Source organism: Elaeis guineensis, chromosome 1 (assembly GCF_000442705.2).
Source record: "Elaeis guineensis isolate ETL-2024a chromosome 1, EG11, whole genome shotgun sequence".
NCBI classification, from domain to species: Eukaryota; Viridiplantae; Streptophyta; class Magnoliopsida; order Arecales; family Arecaceae; genus Elaeis; species Elaeis guineensis.
Genome location: NC_025993.2, coordinates 115,006,973 through 115,025,829, shown reverse-complemented (window position 1 = coordinate 115,025,829; position 18,857 = coordinate 115,006,973). Strand labels below are relative to the sequence as shown.

Sequence of the window (18,857 nt, the reverse complement as noted above, 5' to 3'; positions counted from 1 at the left end):
AATGGTTAAATAGGATAGACATTCATGAAATGTAGAACGATAAAGAAATAAAAATTAAAGACATCACCATTTTATTGCACTGAGATGCAAAAACACATATCTGTGAGAAATAGAGAATCTCACCATTGAAATCGTCTATATTTTTGAACCAAAACGAGATGTAGATTGTAGCAATCCTCTCTTTGTTGTCGTCCGAAATCAATTCATACAGCGAATACGTTCAAAGAAACGAATGGATTCTATGGAAGAACTGAGCAAAAGGGATAAAAACGACCTTTCGAACATATAAGAGAAATGATCGAAATACTTAATCGTGCACTCACGTGACTCTTCATTATCCATGTCATGATTGAAGTGAAATTAGAGGATATCAATATGATAAAAATAATATTATATAATTATTGATGAAAATCTCAAATTTATTTTAGATCAAAATAATAAATTATAATATTTTATTAAATATAGTATTGATATTGTTTAAATTTTAAATATAGGAGGTATTCGTAAAATCAGTAAAGATGTAAGAGGATATTTATTAATTATCCTAAATTTCTAAGACAAGAGGTGTAGGCGATTCTTTCCTTAGGAATCGGACGCGAAGTACTACTTCTCGGGGCCCCAACTCTCTCCCGCAAACTTCCTCAGCTTCCTCTCTTTCCTCTACCCCGCCGAATCTCCCACTTCCAGCGGAGAGGAGAGGTCGCACCTTCCGACCCCTAAACCCTCCCAATCCCTCCTCTCTTTATCTCCTTCGATCTTGAAACTCATCCTTAATCCCAAGAAATGGTCTCTCTTCCCCTTCTCTAAACCCCATCTAAAACCCAACTAGAAATTCCTTGCCCCCTGTCCCTGAAACCCAAATTTTCCTTTCGCCTTGATCTCTTTTTCTTCTTTTTTACGAAGATTCTGTCGATTTCTACTGGTCCTTGTTCTGGAGTGATCCGAGAAATGGGTTTTGCTCCTCTGGAAGTCCAATTTGATACCAATTTTCCCGTCTTCCTCCGATGTCTCTCCTCACTCTAGACCAATACCTTTCCCAGTCCGTCCTCCCTTGCTTCCGGAGTCGCGAGGACGACGGCGACGAGGAGGAGCAGGGGAGAAGGAAGAGCATGTACTTGTCTGACAAGCCTCGATCGGGTGATTACTACAAAGAAGACGGCCGCGGAATGATGATCCAGGTCGCCGGCAATGGCGGCCTGCCGCCACCCCAGCAGCAGCCGATGATTCTGGCGGACAGCAGCGGGGAGGACCACGAGGTGAAGGCGCCCAAGAAGCGGGCTGAGACCTGGGTCCAGGAGGAGACGCGGAGCCTCATCAGCCTCCGGCGGGAGATGGATGCGCTGTTCAATACCTCCAAGTCGAACAAGCACTTGTGGGAGCAGATCTCGGCGAAGATGAGGGACAAGGGGTTCGACCGGTCGCCGACCATGTGCACGGACAAGTGGCGAAACCTGCTGAAGGAGTTCAAGAAGGCGAAGCACCAAGCGAAGGGGAGCGGGGCCGCGAAGATCTCGTACTATAAGGAGCTTGATGAGATGCTCAAGGAGAGGAGCAAGAACGCAGCTTATAAGAGTCCCCCAGCCTCCAAGGTTGACCCTTACCTGCAGTTTTCTGATAAAGGTATCGTCCATTTGATCCTCGTTCGAGTTGTTAACTTTGAATTCTGATTTGATGGAGAGTTTAGTTGATTGGTTGACAGATGAAAAGAGGTGTTTTGAAATTTTGAATTGATTGACACTTTGGCCATTTGGAAACATGATCCTCCCTTCCTCGGGAATTAATGCATGGATTTGAGAATAGGATATGAGGGTGATTCTGCTGGAATCCATTTCCTGACTTTCCAAACAATTGTGGATCGCATGCATGTTTCACAAACTGTTTAATTTTTAATGGGATGTTTATGCTACAAAATAATTTCTTTAACAAAATGGGCATTTTAGTGCATCTATTACCATGTCTGCAGTATGCTGGCAGTGTATTCCTTAAGACACCATGGCCAGTTTCTTGCGTGGACCTTGCTTTTTTATGACACAATATAATATCTGTAGAACATCCTGGAAACATGCATGCGTATGCTTTTGAGACTAAAATCTTTTGGACAGCCTGGAGACCCCAAATTTTACTTATTATATGCCTATGTTTTCCTAACTGCTTTTTGATTCAAAATATAATTCTAGTTGCTCAGTCTTACATTGTAACTGCCTCCAGAGAGTTGTAACTCAAAAAGTATAACTCCTTAATTTTTTGTGAAAATAAGAACTATTGAATTTCTTCAATGAATCCTTTACAGTGACGATGAGTTTTTGGGCCCTGTAGGCTATATCTATTTTCTTAGCCATGGGCCTTCCATATTTTTCCTCGTAGATTATGATGTACTGTAACATAGAAATTATCAAGGTTATATCAAAATCCCATGCTACTTCATCCTGTGCTGTTTCTAACATCAGCTTATCTAATTTGCTTGATGAGCAGTAGTGTGATCTAACCTTAGGTAACTTCATCCACAATGCTACTATGTCATAAATTTGCATAACTGGAATGCTCTTTCATGCTTGGAAAATTCATTGATCTCCCCCTTTAATACGATTACCTTTTTGAGAGTGTTCTAAGACATTAGAGCAGGAGTGAAATGTAGTGCAACTATGGGCCATAGGATAAGGTCTTTGCTTGATCATTTCTGGAGAGAGAGCTCTTTGTTTATTTTTATATACTGGCTCACTGGCCTAGGATTTTGGGTTTTGTTGCCAAGCATTAGAAGTGAACAGTGGAGAGAGCTCTGTCTCAGAAAAAAATCTATGAATTGTCTAAACTTGAAACGTTGATATATGAATGAGCAGACTCTAAACATTGGTGAATGGAGCATGACATAAAATTTTATGGTGAAAAGCAAGTTCACAGGAACCATGGGTTTATGGCTATATCATTTTCCTAACAAATTTATCAAAAAAGTTGCAGTCCATGGGATATTATCTTAACTTGTGAATTGTTGTCGCTATGAGCACTTGGGTTCTATTCTCAGATTAGGCTTCCATCATTATTACCAATTTGTTGTCTTTAGACTATGGTATTGTTGTACAAACTGATGGACCTTTGCTCCAGCAAAATTAGATAGTAATGTTACTATTTTGTGTTCCTATCTTTCGCCTCTTTTGAGATGTTGATAATAATAGGCTGTATGTTAATTGTTTCATGGTTTGCATTTGATCAAGTTAGCTGCATAAGTACATCCAATCGACCCCACCCTCTAAGTACTGGCAGTTGCTTCTCATGATTGCTTGATTATTTATTGGGTTATATTTTATTTATTTATTTATTTCTTCTGTTTTTGCAGGTCCTGAAGATGCTAGTATTTCATATGGGTCTGTGGAAGGTATTTGACTTTAACTTTAGAATTCATGACAATTCCCTCTTTACATGGTTAATTAGTTGGTTTTGCATATGCATGCTCGAATTTGATTGTTTTCATTTTGTGTAGTTTAGTTTTTTTACAGTACTTTTATGAATGTTATTCTCTAGGGTTGGTATAAGTTCTGCTTTCTCAGCCACATGTTATTGCACACAACAGATTACTTACGTAGCTTGTAATCATGTGGTTGAGATTTTTGACAGGCTCTAGATGGCAGCCAGTTGTAATTTAAACAACAACTTTGGAAGATGTCATGAAAATGTAGAAGGGAAACAAGAAGTAACATATTATTGAAAAAAGAGAAACCTCTCAACTATAGGTAAAATTGAGACAAAATAGGACATGGTTTTTCCTCAAAACTTGGAGAAGGAGCCAATATTTTGTTCCTGTCATAGTAATATCAGTGAAAATCTTTGGATGAATATTATTGTAGTATGTTGGTATTTGTAATTGGCGGTATGATGGGGGAAACCTAGTCTCTAAATCACTGCATGTACTTTTTGAATAAATCATAGATCAATAAGCGGTTGAATATAGTTAAGGGACTATCGGCTATCCAATTTATTCCAATTAGTGTGTTCTAGCTGCTATATGCTGAGTAACATGCCCATAAAGTAGGATATTTCCTTTGATTGTGGTGAAGTTGCTGGCAAGTAAAAATATTTGTGTAAAAACTTGAGCATACTTACATATGTCATACTTGCTTGTCTCTTGATGCCTTATAATGAGAGCGAATCCAAATGTCTAAAACTCTAAATGCCATGCTTTAGTGTCTGACATATGGCATGTGCTCTAGTGCTAATTACTAGTAGGGGCATAAAGCAAGAATTCTTGCATAATCTTGCATGCTGAAGTAACTATTTTTCTATAACCAATATTAAACCTAAGTTAAAACTAGGTTAGGAAAGGACAAGCTAGAGGAGCAATGGTTACCATGGAACCAAGTTGGAAGAGGACTAGGCGTAGTATAGTCGGGTGTAAATGAGCCAACTCAAGTTCAGTTTGATACTGTATATGGTCAGCTCAGCTTGGTTCGAGCTTGAGTTAAGTTGGGAATACAGAGATCATGCTTGGCTTGTTTCATGTTGAGCCGGCTAAATAGAGCTCGATTCAACCTGATAATTGGAATGGGCTTGATTGGAGGAAGAATAGGAGATGGATGGCAAGCTTCGAATTGGGAGTCTGGGGGGTGGGGGGAGGGAAGAGAGGTAGTTGATGTTGTAGTTGCTTCAAGAGAGCCATGGAAGCCATGAGAACTTGAGGGATGGCATCCAGCAAAATGGGAGTTCCAAGGATAATACCATTGAGCCTTTAAGAGTCAAGACACTAAACTCAAAGAGAGAGAGAGGTAAAGGGAGAAAGATAGTTGGAGGGAGGAAAATAGAGGGATGGGATGGTGTTTGAAAGAGTGAGAGGCTGGAGAGAGTTTGGGCTTTGCCTCTTTTATTTCACCCATTTATCCAATGATACTAAGTCATCAAATCTATGATCTAATGGCTACAATTGTGCACCTTCACATAAAATAATGCAATTGTTAGACTTAAGATCTGATGGCTTAGGCATATCTTGATTCTAAATAAATATTTGTAGTACTTATTACATCAATTAATCCTAATTAATAAAAAAATCAAGAAGTAATATTTATATATGTGTGTTTTGAGCTATGTTGAGCTGACCACAATTGAAGCAAGCCTAGTTTGTGTTCAAGTTGTTTATTTTTAAGTTAAAAGATTTCGATTCATACTCAACTCGTTTACTACTTGAATGAATCAATATCTAGCTCAATTTTGAGCCAAACATGAGCTGCTTGCAAATAGCTTGTTCTTTTGAGAACCTTACAATGTGGTGAGGATGGCCAAGTCTAGGGACCTATGGCGAAATAATATCTCAAAGTAAGCTATTGACAACACTATTGCTTAGGGCAATTAGAGTTGTTATTGCAGACAAGTTGCAACTTGATGAGTTGGAGGGCCGAGTGGAAAACTGCCATTGCCTTGAAATGGTCTATTCACAATGGTTTGAACTAGATATTTGCTTGTGATGAGTTTGCTTCATACTCCTTAACTTTCACACTGGTTTGAACTAAATCTAAGTTTGATACTCTATTGCAAGCTATAATGACTTAAGACTAAGGTCAGGCTATAGGAATGGCTATATTCATGTGTTAGGATGCTAGGGTTTTTGGCACTGAGGAGGAAAAAGGATCAAAATTTGAAGTTGAGATATTATGGTGAACTTAAAATTCAGTAAAACCAAAGTTTATTTTAATATATTGGAAAGTCAATAATAACAGTCCTACCCACCTTGAAAAGGATCTAAGTAGACCACAAACATTTATGTCATGAATTAGATCATACCTTCTGAAGCAGTGAAGAAATTGACAACATAAATGAGGTTCTTTGCTCAAATACATGGTTAGAGCTCATGAAAGTGTTGGAGATGCAATGCCTTCCTAAGAATAAGAAAACTATTTAGGATTCATGAAGTTGGACAAGTTCTTGTTGAATATATGTTGATGGGTTCATCCTCTTATGCTTATCATCAAGACGATGTCAATGGTGGACTAGCTCATCTTCTTGATGGTTGGGCTCTGACCTTAAGTGGAGCAAGTGCTTCATTTGTGAAGGATTTGAAACTAGTTCAAGAGATGCAACAACTTAAGTTGTAGTAGGACTCATAGTTGAACTCATTATTAGACATGAGATGGAACTTAACTATTGGAATCTTCCACCTAGACTAACACACCTGCTTCAGAATCTTCCCAAAATCTTGAAGCAGCCCCCGCTTCCTAAGTGCTTCCTTACTCCAAATGTTTTCTAAAGTATTTGCTTGCCAGCACCCACACCTGCATCCGCTGCTGCACTTGCTCCTAATTCTGGCAACTAAGATATGGAAATGCATGCAAGGTTGAGGGCAATATGTGTACTAGGTGTCATTACAAAAAGGGTAATGGATATGACTAACACAAGGATTTTTAAGATCAAGGTCTCACAGAGGATCATATCTTTTAAATCAATACATGTAGCATAAAGCTACAAGTGCGCTCAAGAAAATAAAAAGGAAAAGGAGTATAATGAGTATAGCATGGTGCCAGAAGCTTTAATAGTTTTGATGGGATTAAGGTGATGAAAGTTCTCACAAGAACTTAAGATGCACTCTGTAAGGACATGTTTTGAGGCATGGATGGATGCATATGTGATAAACAATTTGTGTTGATGAAGGTCAAAATGTTTGGTCTTGAGCTTTCTTTGGATTAGAACCAGATAAATGTAGTTAGCTTAGGGATCTAGTAGGTTGAGGGCATCAAAAAGGAATCCACATGCATGTCAAATCATATAAGAGGAACTTGGGCTTATGGTTTCATAGATGAGTCTAAGGCTATCCTTTTGATTGATTTCTCCTGGGAGGCCAAGGTCATCATGCTTCTTTCTTCGGAATGTCATGCCATGTATGGTTCCTAATGTCAGAAGATTAGTTAAGGGGAAAGCTAAGGCTTTATTATTGATCTAGAGATTGACTATTTTATGGTTGGTTTCGTTGAAGGCAGGTAAGAATGATGAACAACAATAATTGCTATTTGGTTATGCTTTGGATGGTTGAAGAGCTGGAGACATTGAACCTTGGTCTAAGTGCATGCAGTAAAATTGTCAGCATGCAGAGACCTAAATTTGAAAACACAGGGTTAACACAAGAGACTCCAATACTCCATCATGCAAGAAGGCTTCCACACAATAAATGTGTTCACGTGATTGGATGGGAGGAGATTGGCACCTAGGAGATTTTCTTTGTTGGAAGAAGAGCAAGAATCAATGCAATCCGCTAGAAAAATTAAGAATGTTTACTGTGCTATAGAAATTATTGGGATATGGGAGGATGTAATGATCACAAAGGGGGTCTTAGGGTGCTTAGTAGATTTATTGCATATTTGTATATTAGAGAAATACTTTTGAAATTTATTGCAGAACTTCTAGGTTTTTTTTTGCATTTGCTGGATATTTGCCACTCGGCTAAATCTCAATCATCTTGAATTATGAAACAATTCTATACAAAGAAAGAGCTCTTATACTTGTTAGCAAGCAAGTATTGAAGCTAGGAAAAGGAACTTAGGAGAGAGGTTAGACACATTCGTTTTGCTTTGATGTGCATTGGTATGTATGGTGTCAAGTTTCCTAAAGGGAAGATTGGGGTATCTAATATGAGTTTCGTGCTTTAGGCAAAATATGATATCCATGGGCAAGGCTGACTTAGGAAGAAGGGAGCATTTGATAAGTGCAACCTATGCACTAAAGTTAGGAGAAGATAGATTCATAGCGTGCGACTTGACATGGGTTTGGTGCATACATCAACTATTTTTTTTCATGTGACCTATAGCTGAGTTTATTTTAATTAGATATAATTGGGATAATTTAGTGGACTAGACAAGGTCCGCAATCAAACAAGTATTGTATTGGTACTTTACTAGTTTGATACAGTATGGTCGATACAGTATGGTATGCATCCCAATACCAAAATATCCTTCTAGTCATTTTTCTCACTTTTTATATTGGCACAACTCGATATACCAGCCTCGGGATGGGTCGGTACATGCTTCAGTATGTCTCGATACAAGGTATATGTATGGGGCGATACATGGTACTACGAGATATATCCTGATCCAAATTTGAGTTTCATAACAGTTCCCACTTGGTATAGAATGATATGCCCTGTATTGGGTAGTACAAGGCAATACAATTGACAATGGGACCAGATATATGGATGGAAATGTTGTCCAAGCTAGTGTGAAAGCCTATTAGGTTAGACCGACATGGGTTCGTCTTGTAGGCCTGGACATTTGTAGATTTGGCCAGAGCTCGAGCCCAAGAATTAAGCTCAAAACAATTTGAGGCTGGTTTTGGTAGGTCCTCAGCCTGATCCAAGCCTAGTATGAAACCCAAATAATATTTAATTAATTTATAAAATTATATTCTACTTTATTTGATATGTTTTAATCTTGATCATCCATTCGGAATGGATGGATGGGATCGAATATCCTTAAAATAGAACCCTAATTTCCTTGTATCTACTCATGCTCTCCCTTTTTTCTACTTTAGGTCCCCTGCTCCACGCTTCCTACTACTCCCCTTCTACTTCTTCAAACTCTCCCACTAATGGGGCGACCAGCTATCTTTCCTCTCTTCCACTTCCTCTTCTCTCCCCCTCACTTTTTCTCTCTCTCTTTTTGCTCCTTCACCTCCCCTTCTACCACTCTGCCTACCCTTCTACTCCACCTTTGTCAATCTCTCCCACCAGGGGACTACCAACTTTCTATTCCTCTCCTCTGCTGACTATCGAAGCGCTTTAACCTACCTTCATCCACTAAGAGAGAGAGGGTGGTGGTGGAGGGAAAAAAAAAGTAGGCGGGTTTGATTTGGAACCCAGCGTGTTTGAGCCAGTTGGCTCATTGAGGTTAGGTCCTGTTTGGACTTCAGGCTGGGCTCAGGTTCAGGCTGAATCAGGCTTGGTCAGAGCTTATAGAGATTTTGTGGACTTAGGCTTGGCTAGAATCCCGCAACAATTTTCTGGACCAGGCTCGAGCAAGAGGGTAGTATGATTGACCCCATGTGATTCTAGCTTACTTGTACCATATTGCCCTTCCATTATTGCATATGGTTGCATGCGCACAAGCACAATAATCAGATTTTAGAAGTGCTATAGAGCAAATGTGAGAAGAGATAGAAGTCAAGAATTAAGAGAGAGAGAGAGAGAGAGGAGAGAGAGAGTGTTAATACTATTAATTTATTTATTAAATTTCTGATGACAAATATTGAATATAACATAATACATAGTTGCGTAACTAAAGGAGATAGCGTATTTAATTATTTTCTAACTTGTAATTATTTTTTTCAACATTTTTAGTTTGTTTAATAGGTCATCAAACTACTAGTTATGTATACAATTGGACTTAATAAAGACCTATATGATGTTGATACATTTACACCCATAAATATGTTCTAACCCATACTCAGATTGTACGTTGCACTCATCACTACCCAAATGGTAATCTTCCTTTCATATATCAACAAAACTTATGGCTTTTTCTAATTATCCTCTTAGTTACCCACTTAAACATATGGGCTTTCCTACCTTTTATCAAGTGTGCAGGGTGTTTTCGCATGGAGACTTAATCAGTCACTATCTGCCAAACCATTCTTGTTTTAGTCAGCAATCTTAAACTATATTTAATATCTTATAATTTTGTGAGCGTGGATCTTTTCTTAGGTGATCCTACTTTTGCTCACCTCTTGATAATCAAGTTGTTTGACCTAGAAATTCTGATACAACATATCAGGGACAAGAATATTACTAATCTCGCCCTAATCAAATCTTAGGAAAGGTCATAATAAGTCTTCAAGCATGTTATCGTCACACATAACTAGACCTTACCAAGCACAGATACCTACTAAAAACTCGAAACCTGAAGAGTTCTCTCTTGGGACTAAATTCAGACCAATTCGTGCAATATGGTTAGGTCCTATAGACATACAGACACACATGCGCGCGTGCACACACACATACATATGTACATGCATACATATCTACATGCATACATATGTACATACATGCTTACATATATACATGTACATGCATACATACATCCTTACATTGATGGGTCAGGTCAAATATAAGATAGGTCAAAAATCTGTCAACCCTAACCCAACCTGCTTATTAAACAAGTTCTAAATCGAAACCCAAACCTAACCATTTTATTAAATAGGTAGTCCAACGCAATGGGTTGAATTAAGTTCAATGGATTAAGCATTGCCATCCCTAAGATAGGTACATACATACGTACACGCACGCACGCGCGCGCGCACACACACATATATATATGTGAATATCTGCTTCGACTACTGGAACATTTCTTAGAAACCATGTTGATGGATGGATACTAAAAAAGAACCTTTTTTTCTCTATTCCTTGTGGTATCTTCATTCATTCAGTCCTTCCTGCATTTAATAGCCCGTTGTGCTTGTTTTCTTTTGCTTGTTTTGTTGGACCAATCCACCCCAAGCTTTTTGTTCCACCTCTCCCCTCTAATCCTTGATCAAACTTGCCTTCCCCAGTTTCAAAACAGCTACACCAACACATAATGGCGAAAGCCGTTGCAGTAATAACTATATATAAATAAATATATAAATTAATAAATGTTTTTATTTATTTATTTACTTATATAGTGGAATCAGTTCTTTCCTGAGTTTGCACCTGCAGCTTTGTTTGCATGACTTCACTCCCAATATGCACACACACACACACACACACACACACACACATGCATACATACATATATCAGGGGTGGCAAATGGGTCAGGCCAGACCATATATGGGTTGGGTAAGATATAGGATAGGTCAAAAATTTGTCCACCCAAACCCAACCTGTTTATTAAACAGGTTATAAATCCAGACATGAACCTGATTATTTTATTAAACAAGTAGCCCAACTACTACAGGTTGAATTAAGTTAAATAGGTTAAACATTGCCACCCCTAACACGGTACTTACATATGTATGTACGCAGATTCTCTTTGATACTGTAACATGGCACTGTCATGTATAGTGGTGAGAAGGTAGGTACCGATGTTTTATGTAGATCTAGCTATATGTTAGATGTGACGGGGTTATGTACATAGACTGTGCTTCTATTTGAGAAGAGATGGTATTTTATCCGAATAAATGGCATGAGGCAAAATGGGCACCGAGAGATTAGATATAATTTGGTGCGGTAACATGGCATTGTCATGTATGGTTGTGTGAAGGTAGATACCAATGTTTTATGTAGATCTAGCTATATATTAGATGTAATGGGGTTTCATTCCAAGAAAATTGTGTTAAGACTAGTTAACAATAAACCCTGAAACATGTATTATATAATATGTGCTATTGGAACCTTGATTAAGTCAATCTATTTTTCAGTGCTGGCTCTTTAATAATATATTTCTTGTCATTTATCATTCTCATTTGTACTCGTCAAATATGTGTTTTTGCTTCATATGCATTTGATTTGCCTTTGACCTGTTTATCTCATGAATATGAAGGCTATAATTTCATGTGATTTTTGCTTCATAAGTTTTACATGGGTAAACTTGTGAAATTTGTATATTGCTCTTTCTGGAAAATAAATATATTCAGCCATCCAAATCCATATTAAACCTTCTGAATATGTTAAAAAAACTATTTTTGTGAATATCAGGGAATGGTAGGTCCACACTCAATGTGGATAGGCATTTGGATCACGAGAGAAATCCTCTTGCCATAACCGCAGCTGATGAAGTGGCAACTAATGGTGTTCCCCCTTGGAGTTGGAGAGACACCCCTACGAATGGTAGTGCACCTTTCGTTGCAGTCTAGACAAATTCTTGTATTGTGTTGTTTATTGTTCTTCTGAGCCTTGGAAGCATGAAAATTTTCTTGGTTTCTTTGTCCCTGTTCTGGGAAAATGAATCTTCTAAGACCAGATGCAAGTTTCAGAAGATGGTTTAGCTTTATGTCAAAAATGATATTGCAAATTGGATATTACTATCTATTGTTGATACTGTATCTTCTGCTTATCTTGATATAACTTAATAAAATACCACAGGTAGATGCACTGGCAGTTTTGCACAAGTAATGCTTGCCTTCCATTGGTTTTGACTAGTTGTTCTATTTTGGTAGGTGGTGATAATCATGCCTCATATGGTGGAAGGGTTATTTCAATCAAGTGGGGAGACTACACTAGAAAAATTGGTATTGATGGCAGCACAGAGGCAATAAAGGATGCAATCAAATCAGCGTTTGGATTAAGGACTAGAAGGGCATTTTGGCTGGAGGATGAAGATGAGGTGGTTCGCAGCCTTGACAGGGACATGCCACTGGGAACCTATACTCTTCATCTTGATGATGGTAATAATAAAATGTTTACATCTTTTTTGACACCCTACTATGAATTCATTGAAGAGTTTTTATAATGGTTATCTGAATCCAACAGTTAAATGTAATTTTCTACATGTTTCAGAAATTTCATTTTTTCTTTACCTACAAATATTTGAATGTTGCTTTCAGAATGGTTGAAGTGTGTGTTTGTAGATGGCACCATTATCCTTGCAGTGTTTAAATTGCAGTATTGGGTATAAGAGGAATGGGGTGACATATAATATTATTTCATTATATGATAAGCGTGGGGCAGTTAGAGTATAAAATCACTTTGAGACATATCATTGACGCATGCCAACTTGACCTATGGGAAGATTTTCCAAGATGAGTGTAGGACCCATAATTTTATATGAATTATAAAGCTAATGCTTCCAAATTCCAATTATAGAGTTTATCAGTAACCTCGTAGGAGAAACTTTAGGATTTGATGGAAACTAACTGAAATGGTACAACCATGCATAACAGAATAGGAGGTATCGTGAAAGATTTGTAGAAATGTTTTTATTTTTAAATAATGATGTAGCCTTTGATAATACGAAGGGCAGAAGAGGACATGTAAGCGAGCATGAATTTTAGGGTTTAGTATTGTGATGTCCATGAAACAAAAAAAAAAAAACTTAAATAATAAACATGAGTAATTTTGAAGTCTCAATTGTTTTCTAGTCCCTTGAAGGGAATACCTTGTTCAGCATGTGTCGCTACATTTGCTGGAGGAAGTGGTTGAGGGGAAAGGAAGGTTGATAAAAATCCTTTTAGGTCAATCATGACCTTTTTATTAGTTTGTTTCCTACCTTGATATCCCACCTCTAACCCCAATAAGCCCAACTTTACAACTTTGCTCATGCCCATACCATTTTGTATGAGGAAAACTTCATGGCAAATCTCAGCATTTCCTTAATATGTAATCTTTCTGCTTAAATTAATTGCCTTCTCCTTATTTTCCAATTTTTCATAGGGAAAATATTGCATGAGTTACGTACTATGTAATAAGGACGTAAGCAGGCCAAAATAGTTTCTATGTGAAACTTTTGAACCAACTTCAAGATCTGTTATCACAGGTGAACTAGGTGAACGTGGAACAGTATTGAACAACCCCCCCCCCCCCCCCCAAACAACAACAACAACAAAAAAAAAAAAAAAACACAAAAAGAAAGAAAATAAAAGAAAAGAAAAATCAGGTCTTGATGTTTAGACCATGCCGATCTACAAAACCTCCTGAAATGGTCTTTATCTCTTCACATCTTCATTCAAACCTTCTCGTACAGGCTTCGAATGCTGAATTTTATATTACTAGCATTCGAAACATGCAAATGCATATACTTTGTTAAGTTTGTGCATGACTGAAATTATGTACCCAAAACTATTATATTTCTCTATTAGTGGTCATTATTATGAGGATTTACTATAACACTTCCATTGTTGATCAAATGCAGCCCACATGATAATCTCCTTTGGACAGGCTTTAGGAGAGAGAAAGAAGGAATAAAAAAAAGTGAGTGCATTTATTTGCTGAAACAAATAATGAGGAGAAAATTTGTAAAATGAAGAGTGTGCCCTGACCCCTTGATAGTCATGGGATTGGAAAGTAAAGGGTTATGTTGAAATCTGCATGGAATAATAATGTAAATTTATCATATGAACTAGGGAAATAAGCAAACTGGTTTTTGGAAAAATAAGAACAAAGCAGCATTCTAAGGATGCTGACATGATGATTGGATTCTGAGATATAGCCAAGCATTTGACTTAGCCAGGGGAAAAAGAAAAGAAAGATATGGGTACATGTGGGAAAGTAAATAAATTATATATTTGTTTTAAGATATTATATAAAAGAAAGCATTAGAAGATATTATTTGTTAAGATCGTTACTACATATATTTCTCATCCAGAATTTCCTGCAGCCAAGGGTATGAGAAATAACATTTTTTAAGGTTATTTTCATTTCTTCATTCTTGTTTAATCTCTTAAAGAACAAAAGTTCACTTCTAACATCATTATGGTGGGTCAAACTCATTGTTGGAAAACCCCCCCGCTCTAACCATCATTAAAGCTGAAATCAATGAATTTGATAAGGTGTATTTGATTCCGTTACATTTCCAACAGCATCGTTGAGCTGAATGCGAGTGTCCGTGCAACACGAGTAATACATTTTCTTCTAATAAAATTTAAATAAATGGAGAAATCAGCTCCCTTTAGTCACAGCTGTGATATGTAGGTCAAACTGGAAATATTGTTTATGGCTATAAGTACATTACATATATAAATATTTTCTATGAACATGCACTCAGCAAGCAGGCACATTATATTATCAGATGGTAGGTCCTACCATCTCTTCCTCTCCTAATTAGGAAACTTAGAAATTGACCATCTCTAACAATATATACATTAATGCATTATTGGGTACAGAATAACATATGTATAGTATATTAATGTATTAAATACCAAATCTTTATTTAACTTGCCAAAGTTGGTAAGTTTTGTAAGAAAAAGGCACCTGTCTTATTGAAGTATATGACCGCAGCCATTTTGGTATTCCCAAAAATATCCAATAGTATATATTATTAAATACATTAATATAAAGGACACCGTTGCCTTCCTTGAGAAAAGAATAGTCATTTCGTCAAACATGGAAAACTATGGATACTTATTATTTTCTGAAACTGATCATTACATCTATTTGCTTCATTATTTTCATGATTATGGGACTTAAACTACTTTTATACGCTCCCCTATTTTTTATCTTAATATTGATAAGCTTTTATGTATATTTTTTTGTCCTGAGAAGCATTGCACAAGCCTAAACCGTATTTGTGTGCATGCATGTGTACATGGAATCCCTGATGTTCCAAGAGCACAGCTATTAGTTATCACATGAACATGAATGCATGGTGAGCCATGAAGTTGTTCATCCATGATATTCATTGTGTTTTAGATGTCTCTGGAAGCCTGTAAACCAAATTTATAATAGCTTGGGTAGCCCTAAACTTTTATCAAAAGGAGTCATTTGTTGTATTACTACAAAATTGTTCATTTAGTATCACGTGAAAAATGAGCAACACACCTCAGAAAATCTGAGTTTATTTTCTAGGCATTTAAGTTGGTAACACAAGCAAGCAATTTGTGAGCATATTGTGTTGGCTCGGGATCGGCTTAGTGGAAATTCACTCAAATAGTAAAGAATTGGGCTTGATGCTTATCTTTATTGTGTTTGATTAATTAAGGTCAAAATGTTATGAATAAGAAAACCAAATATATAATTTAGTATCTATTATGTCTATTTATCAAATAATATATAAAGAAGGATGCATTTAAGCTGTTAGTGTGACATATAATGGTGGAATTAGCTGAAAGCATGTGCTCAAGAAGGGTGTATTCAACTCAACTTTGTCTTGAACTGTGCCAAGCTGAAGCTTGGATTGCAAGCTGAGCTTGAGCATGATCTGCTTGCTCAAGCTCAGCTCATTTATGCCTTTCTAGGTATTTGAGATGTGACAGATCATGATGAATGGTGTGGATCATCGATTTGGATGTCCCATTGTGCATTTGACTAGAAGGCATAACTGAGTTAATTATGCCTTCTGGATTTGAAAGCTTTTAGGAGTGTTTGCACATGATATTGTGAGAGTTATATTAATATCACAATATTTTTACTTATGCAGCACTGAATTTCCTTCATTTCCTTCCACTTCTCTAGATGTTCTCTCTCCTCAGTCCTTCCTCATTCTCCTCCCATAGCATTCTCCATTTATTGCCCTACACCAAAGCCCAAACCTTATTAATGTAATTTAGCAGGTGGGTGATCCATATGGAGGATTTAAAATGTTGATCATGATCTGAACATTTAATGCCCAAAAAGACCGTAAGCATTTGTTTTGGAGGTATCTTCTCGAAAAATAACATGGTCATAACTCATATCATCGATGGCAACAGCTTAGAATTTGTTTTTTAAATTTGCATTGTTGAACCTGTAATCCAAGAATTCAATATCTTTGATCTTGATCTCCTAAGGTAAAAATGGATTCAAATAGTCATATCTAGCCCTTTAAAGAAGTTCCCTTTTCAGCTTCGTGGCCTCCAGGTATATGTAAGAAATCTGCAAATCATCGGATTTTTGATTTCAAAGTATTTTATCTGTTATAGATCATGATCAATTGTATGTATGGATTCCCAATGTGAATGGCACATTGTGTGGCTTGAGCTGATAGATGCACACTCAATTCCTGCTGCTAGCATTCTAGGGCAGTTCTTTATACAAACACAATCAGATCTGTCAGTTTTTTATTTGAGTTCATCTACTTCCACAATGATTCATTCGAAATATAGAAATTTGATTGAGAACCCACTTTAAATCTTGCACCTGCTACTAGTCCTTTCTCTGCAATCTTCCTTTGTTGACATAACTGCTAATCATCTTCAGTCCATGTTCATTGTGTTACCATATTTAAACTGTACGTCTGTACCATTGACAAGCTGTATTAACCTTATCGCTTGATCTCTTGTAAATCACTGTGACCAGTACTCAATTCATCTACTCTATTCTCATCTTTTCTTAACCACAAGATTCTTGGGTTTGTGCTGAGCCTGTGATTGACTTCCTCTCAGCTATTTCCATCTAATGCTATCTTTTATTTAGTATTTATTGCTTCATGCCTTTGTCCCCAGTACCCAATTTTGATTGCCTACAGTGGAAGAAAGTGATGTTGTGATGCCCGGTTGGTGGAGGAAGTGGTTAGATTGCTAAGTATCATTGTTGATAAAGGTGGTGGGGGAGGACTGAGGCCAGACTTGCAAGGATTACGATGAAGATGTCAAGGACTTCCACACTCAGGTAGTAAATAGAAGTGGGCAAATTTGGAGAAGACAAGAATGGATGGCAAGATGATGAAAGTTGCACCGCTGAGAGTTTGAACTCAAATCATCTAGTTTGACCAACGTACTAATAGTTCTACCTGTTCAACAAGGGTAGCATGTTATTGCTACTTACCGATTTGTTTCTACTTCTGTTTTAAGTAATCAGTTAGGTGGAACAAGCAAAACATTCACACGTGTGCAGGTGCATTTATGTGAGCAGTTGGGTGCATGCATGTTCGTGGGCATGTGCGTCCACACACAAATGCTTGCTATTTGCTACAGTGGTATTGTGAATGTGTAGGGGCACCCTGGTTTTCTTACCAATGCATTAAATGCCACGAATACAATGCATTTATCTCTGCAAGGTCAATTGATAAATAGCAATGTACCCTCATCTAGTAAAATTTGTGTCAGTACAATAGTGTCAAAAATGGTTATTTTTGGGTGGTATCTTTACTCATGTATCCTGCAGTCATGATCACCTGGGGATGCTTGCATCTCATTAATGCAGAGCTGTTAGTCAGCTGCATGTTCTCAAATTTGATTTTGGCCATTTAATGCAATGGCAAAGGTACATTTGTCCAAATTATGGGAATGATTGCAGTGAAAGTTTCAGTATGGAGCATTTTCTCCAGGATGCCTTTTTAAAATCTTTGATGAATTCTACGTTTTCTACATGGTCTTTTGAAAAAACACTGTTCCTCCAGTTGATTTCTTCTACGCAAACTCTTGGGATGACGATTTATCTTGTTTCAACATAAATTGGTAGCTTTCTGATGTTTATATCCTGTTTTTTCTGATTGATTCAGGGATAACAATAAAAATTTGCATATATGATGAGACTGACCGCATACCAGTTCGAACTGAGGAAAAGACGATCTACACTCAAGAGGATTTCCGTGATTTCCTTAATCGCAATGGCTGGAAGGGCCTAAGAGAGTTAAGTGGCTTTAGAAGCGTTGATACCATGGATGACCTTCATCCTGGAGCTGCATATCAGGGTATCAGACTGTTGGGCGATTAAGGAGCACCAAAAATATATTATGACTGGAATCAGTAAACCATATACTTCAGGTATTCGCAAAATGTTCATGCTGTTTGACCAATATGGGGTTGTGCACTTGATTATGGAGAATAGCTCTGGAGCTTTGTATCTGGGAATCAGACTACTTGGTATATTAGGGAACACTCAAAATATGATGACTCAAAAGCACTAGACAACTATATACTTCAGGGATGAACAAAATGTTCATGCTGTTTGACCATTATGGGATTGCACTAAATTATCAAGAATATCTTAGTAGTTTTAAATCAAACATCCTTCAAGTTCCTGGTGAAGTGACACCAACATTATCCATTCTTGTACATCATCAGATTAAAAATGCAAACATGAAAATTTCTGTTTCAGTTTGATGTCCAATGAACCATTTCCACACGGGAGATGATGTAGTAGGACTCTATTATTAACCTTGTAGATAAATCTACACGAAATGATTCTCTCTTCACTGAAAAGGTCTCAAGCATGTCTGGGCAACTGTTGTTTTAGTGGGTTTGTAGTTGGTAATTACACTTCTCCATTTTGTCAAGGTGCAATTGAATCATTAAAAGGTTAAGTTTTCCTTTTCACTGATGCAGCTGCTTGGTATAGCTTGGCATG

At 37.3% G+C, this 18,857-nt stretch overlaps 1 protein-coding gene across 2 annotated transcripts; it reads left to right on the top strand.

Moving 5' to 3' along the window:
- Positions 1-573: 573 nt before the first annotated feature.
- Positions 574-18,607, top strand: LOC105038677 (trihelix transcription factor GT-4). 2 transcript variants are annotated; one of them, XM_010914554.4, is made up of 5 exons: positions 576-1,620; positions 3,332-3,370; positions 11,634-11,765; positions 12,095-12,322; positions 18,010-18,607. In XM_010914554.4, exons 1-5 carry the CDS (start codon positions 1,005-1,007, stop codon positions 18,222-18,224), a joined length of 1,230 nt encoding a protein of 409 aa, XP_010912856.1. In that variant the 5' UTR covers positions 576-1,004; the 3' UTR covers positions 18,225-18,607. The 2 variants fall into 2 exon arrangements, with proteins under 2 accessions (XP_010912857.1, XP_010912856.1); XM_010914555.4 differs by lacking the exon at positions 11,634-11,765 and having other exon boundaries at positions 574-1,620.
- Positions 18,608-18,857: the final 250 nt, after the last annotated feature.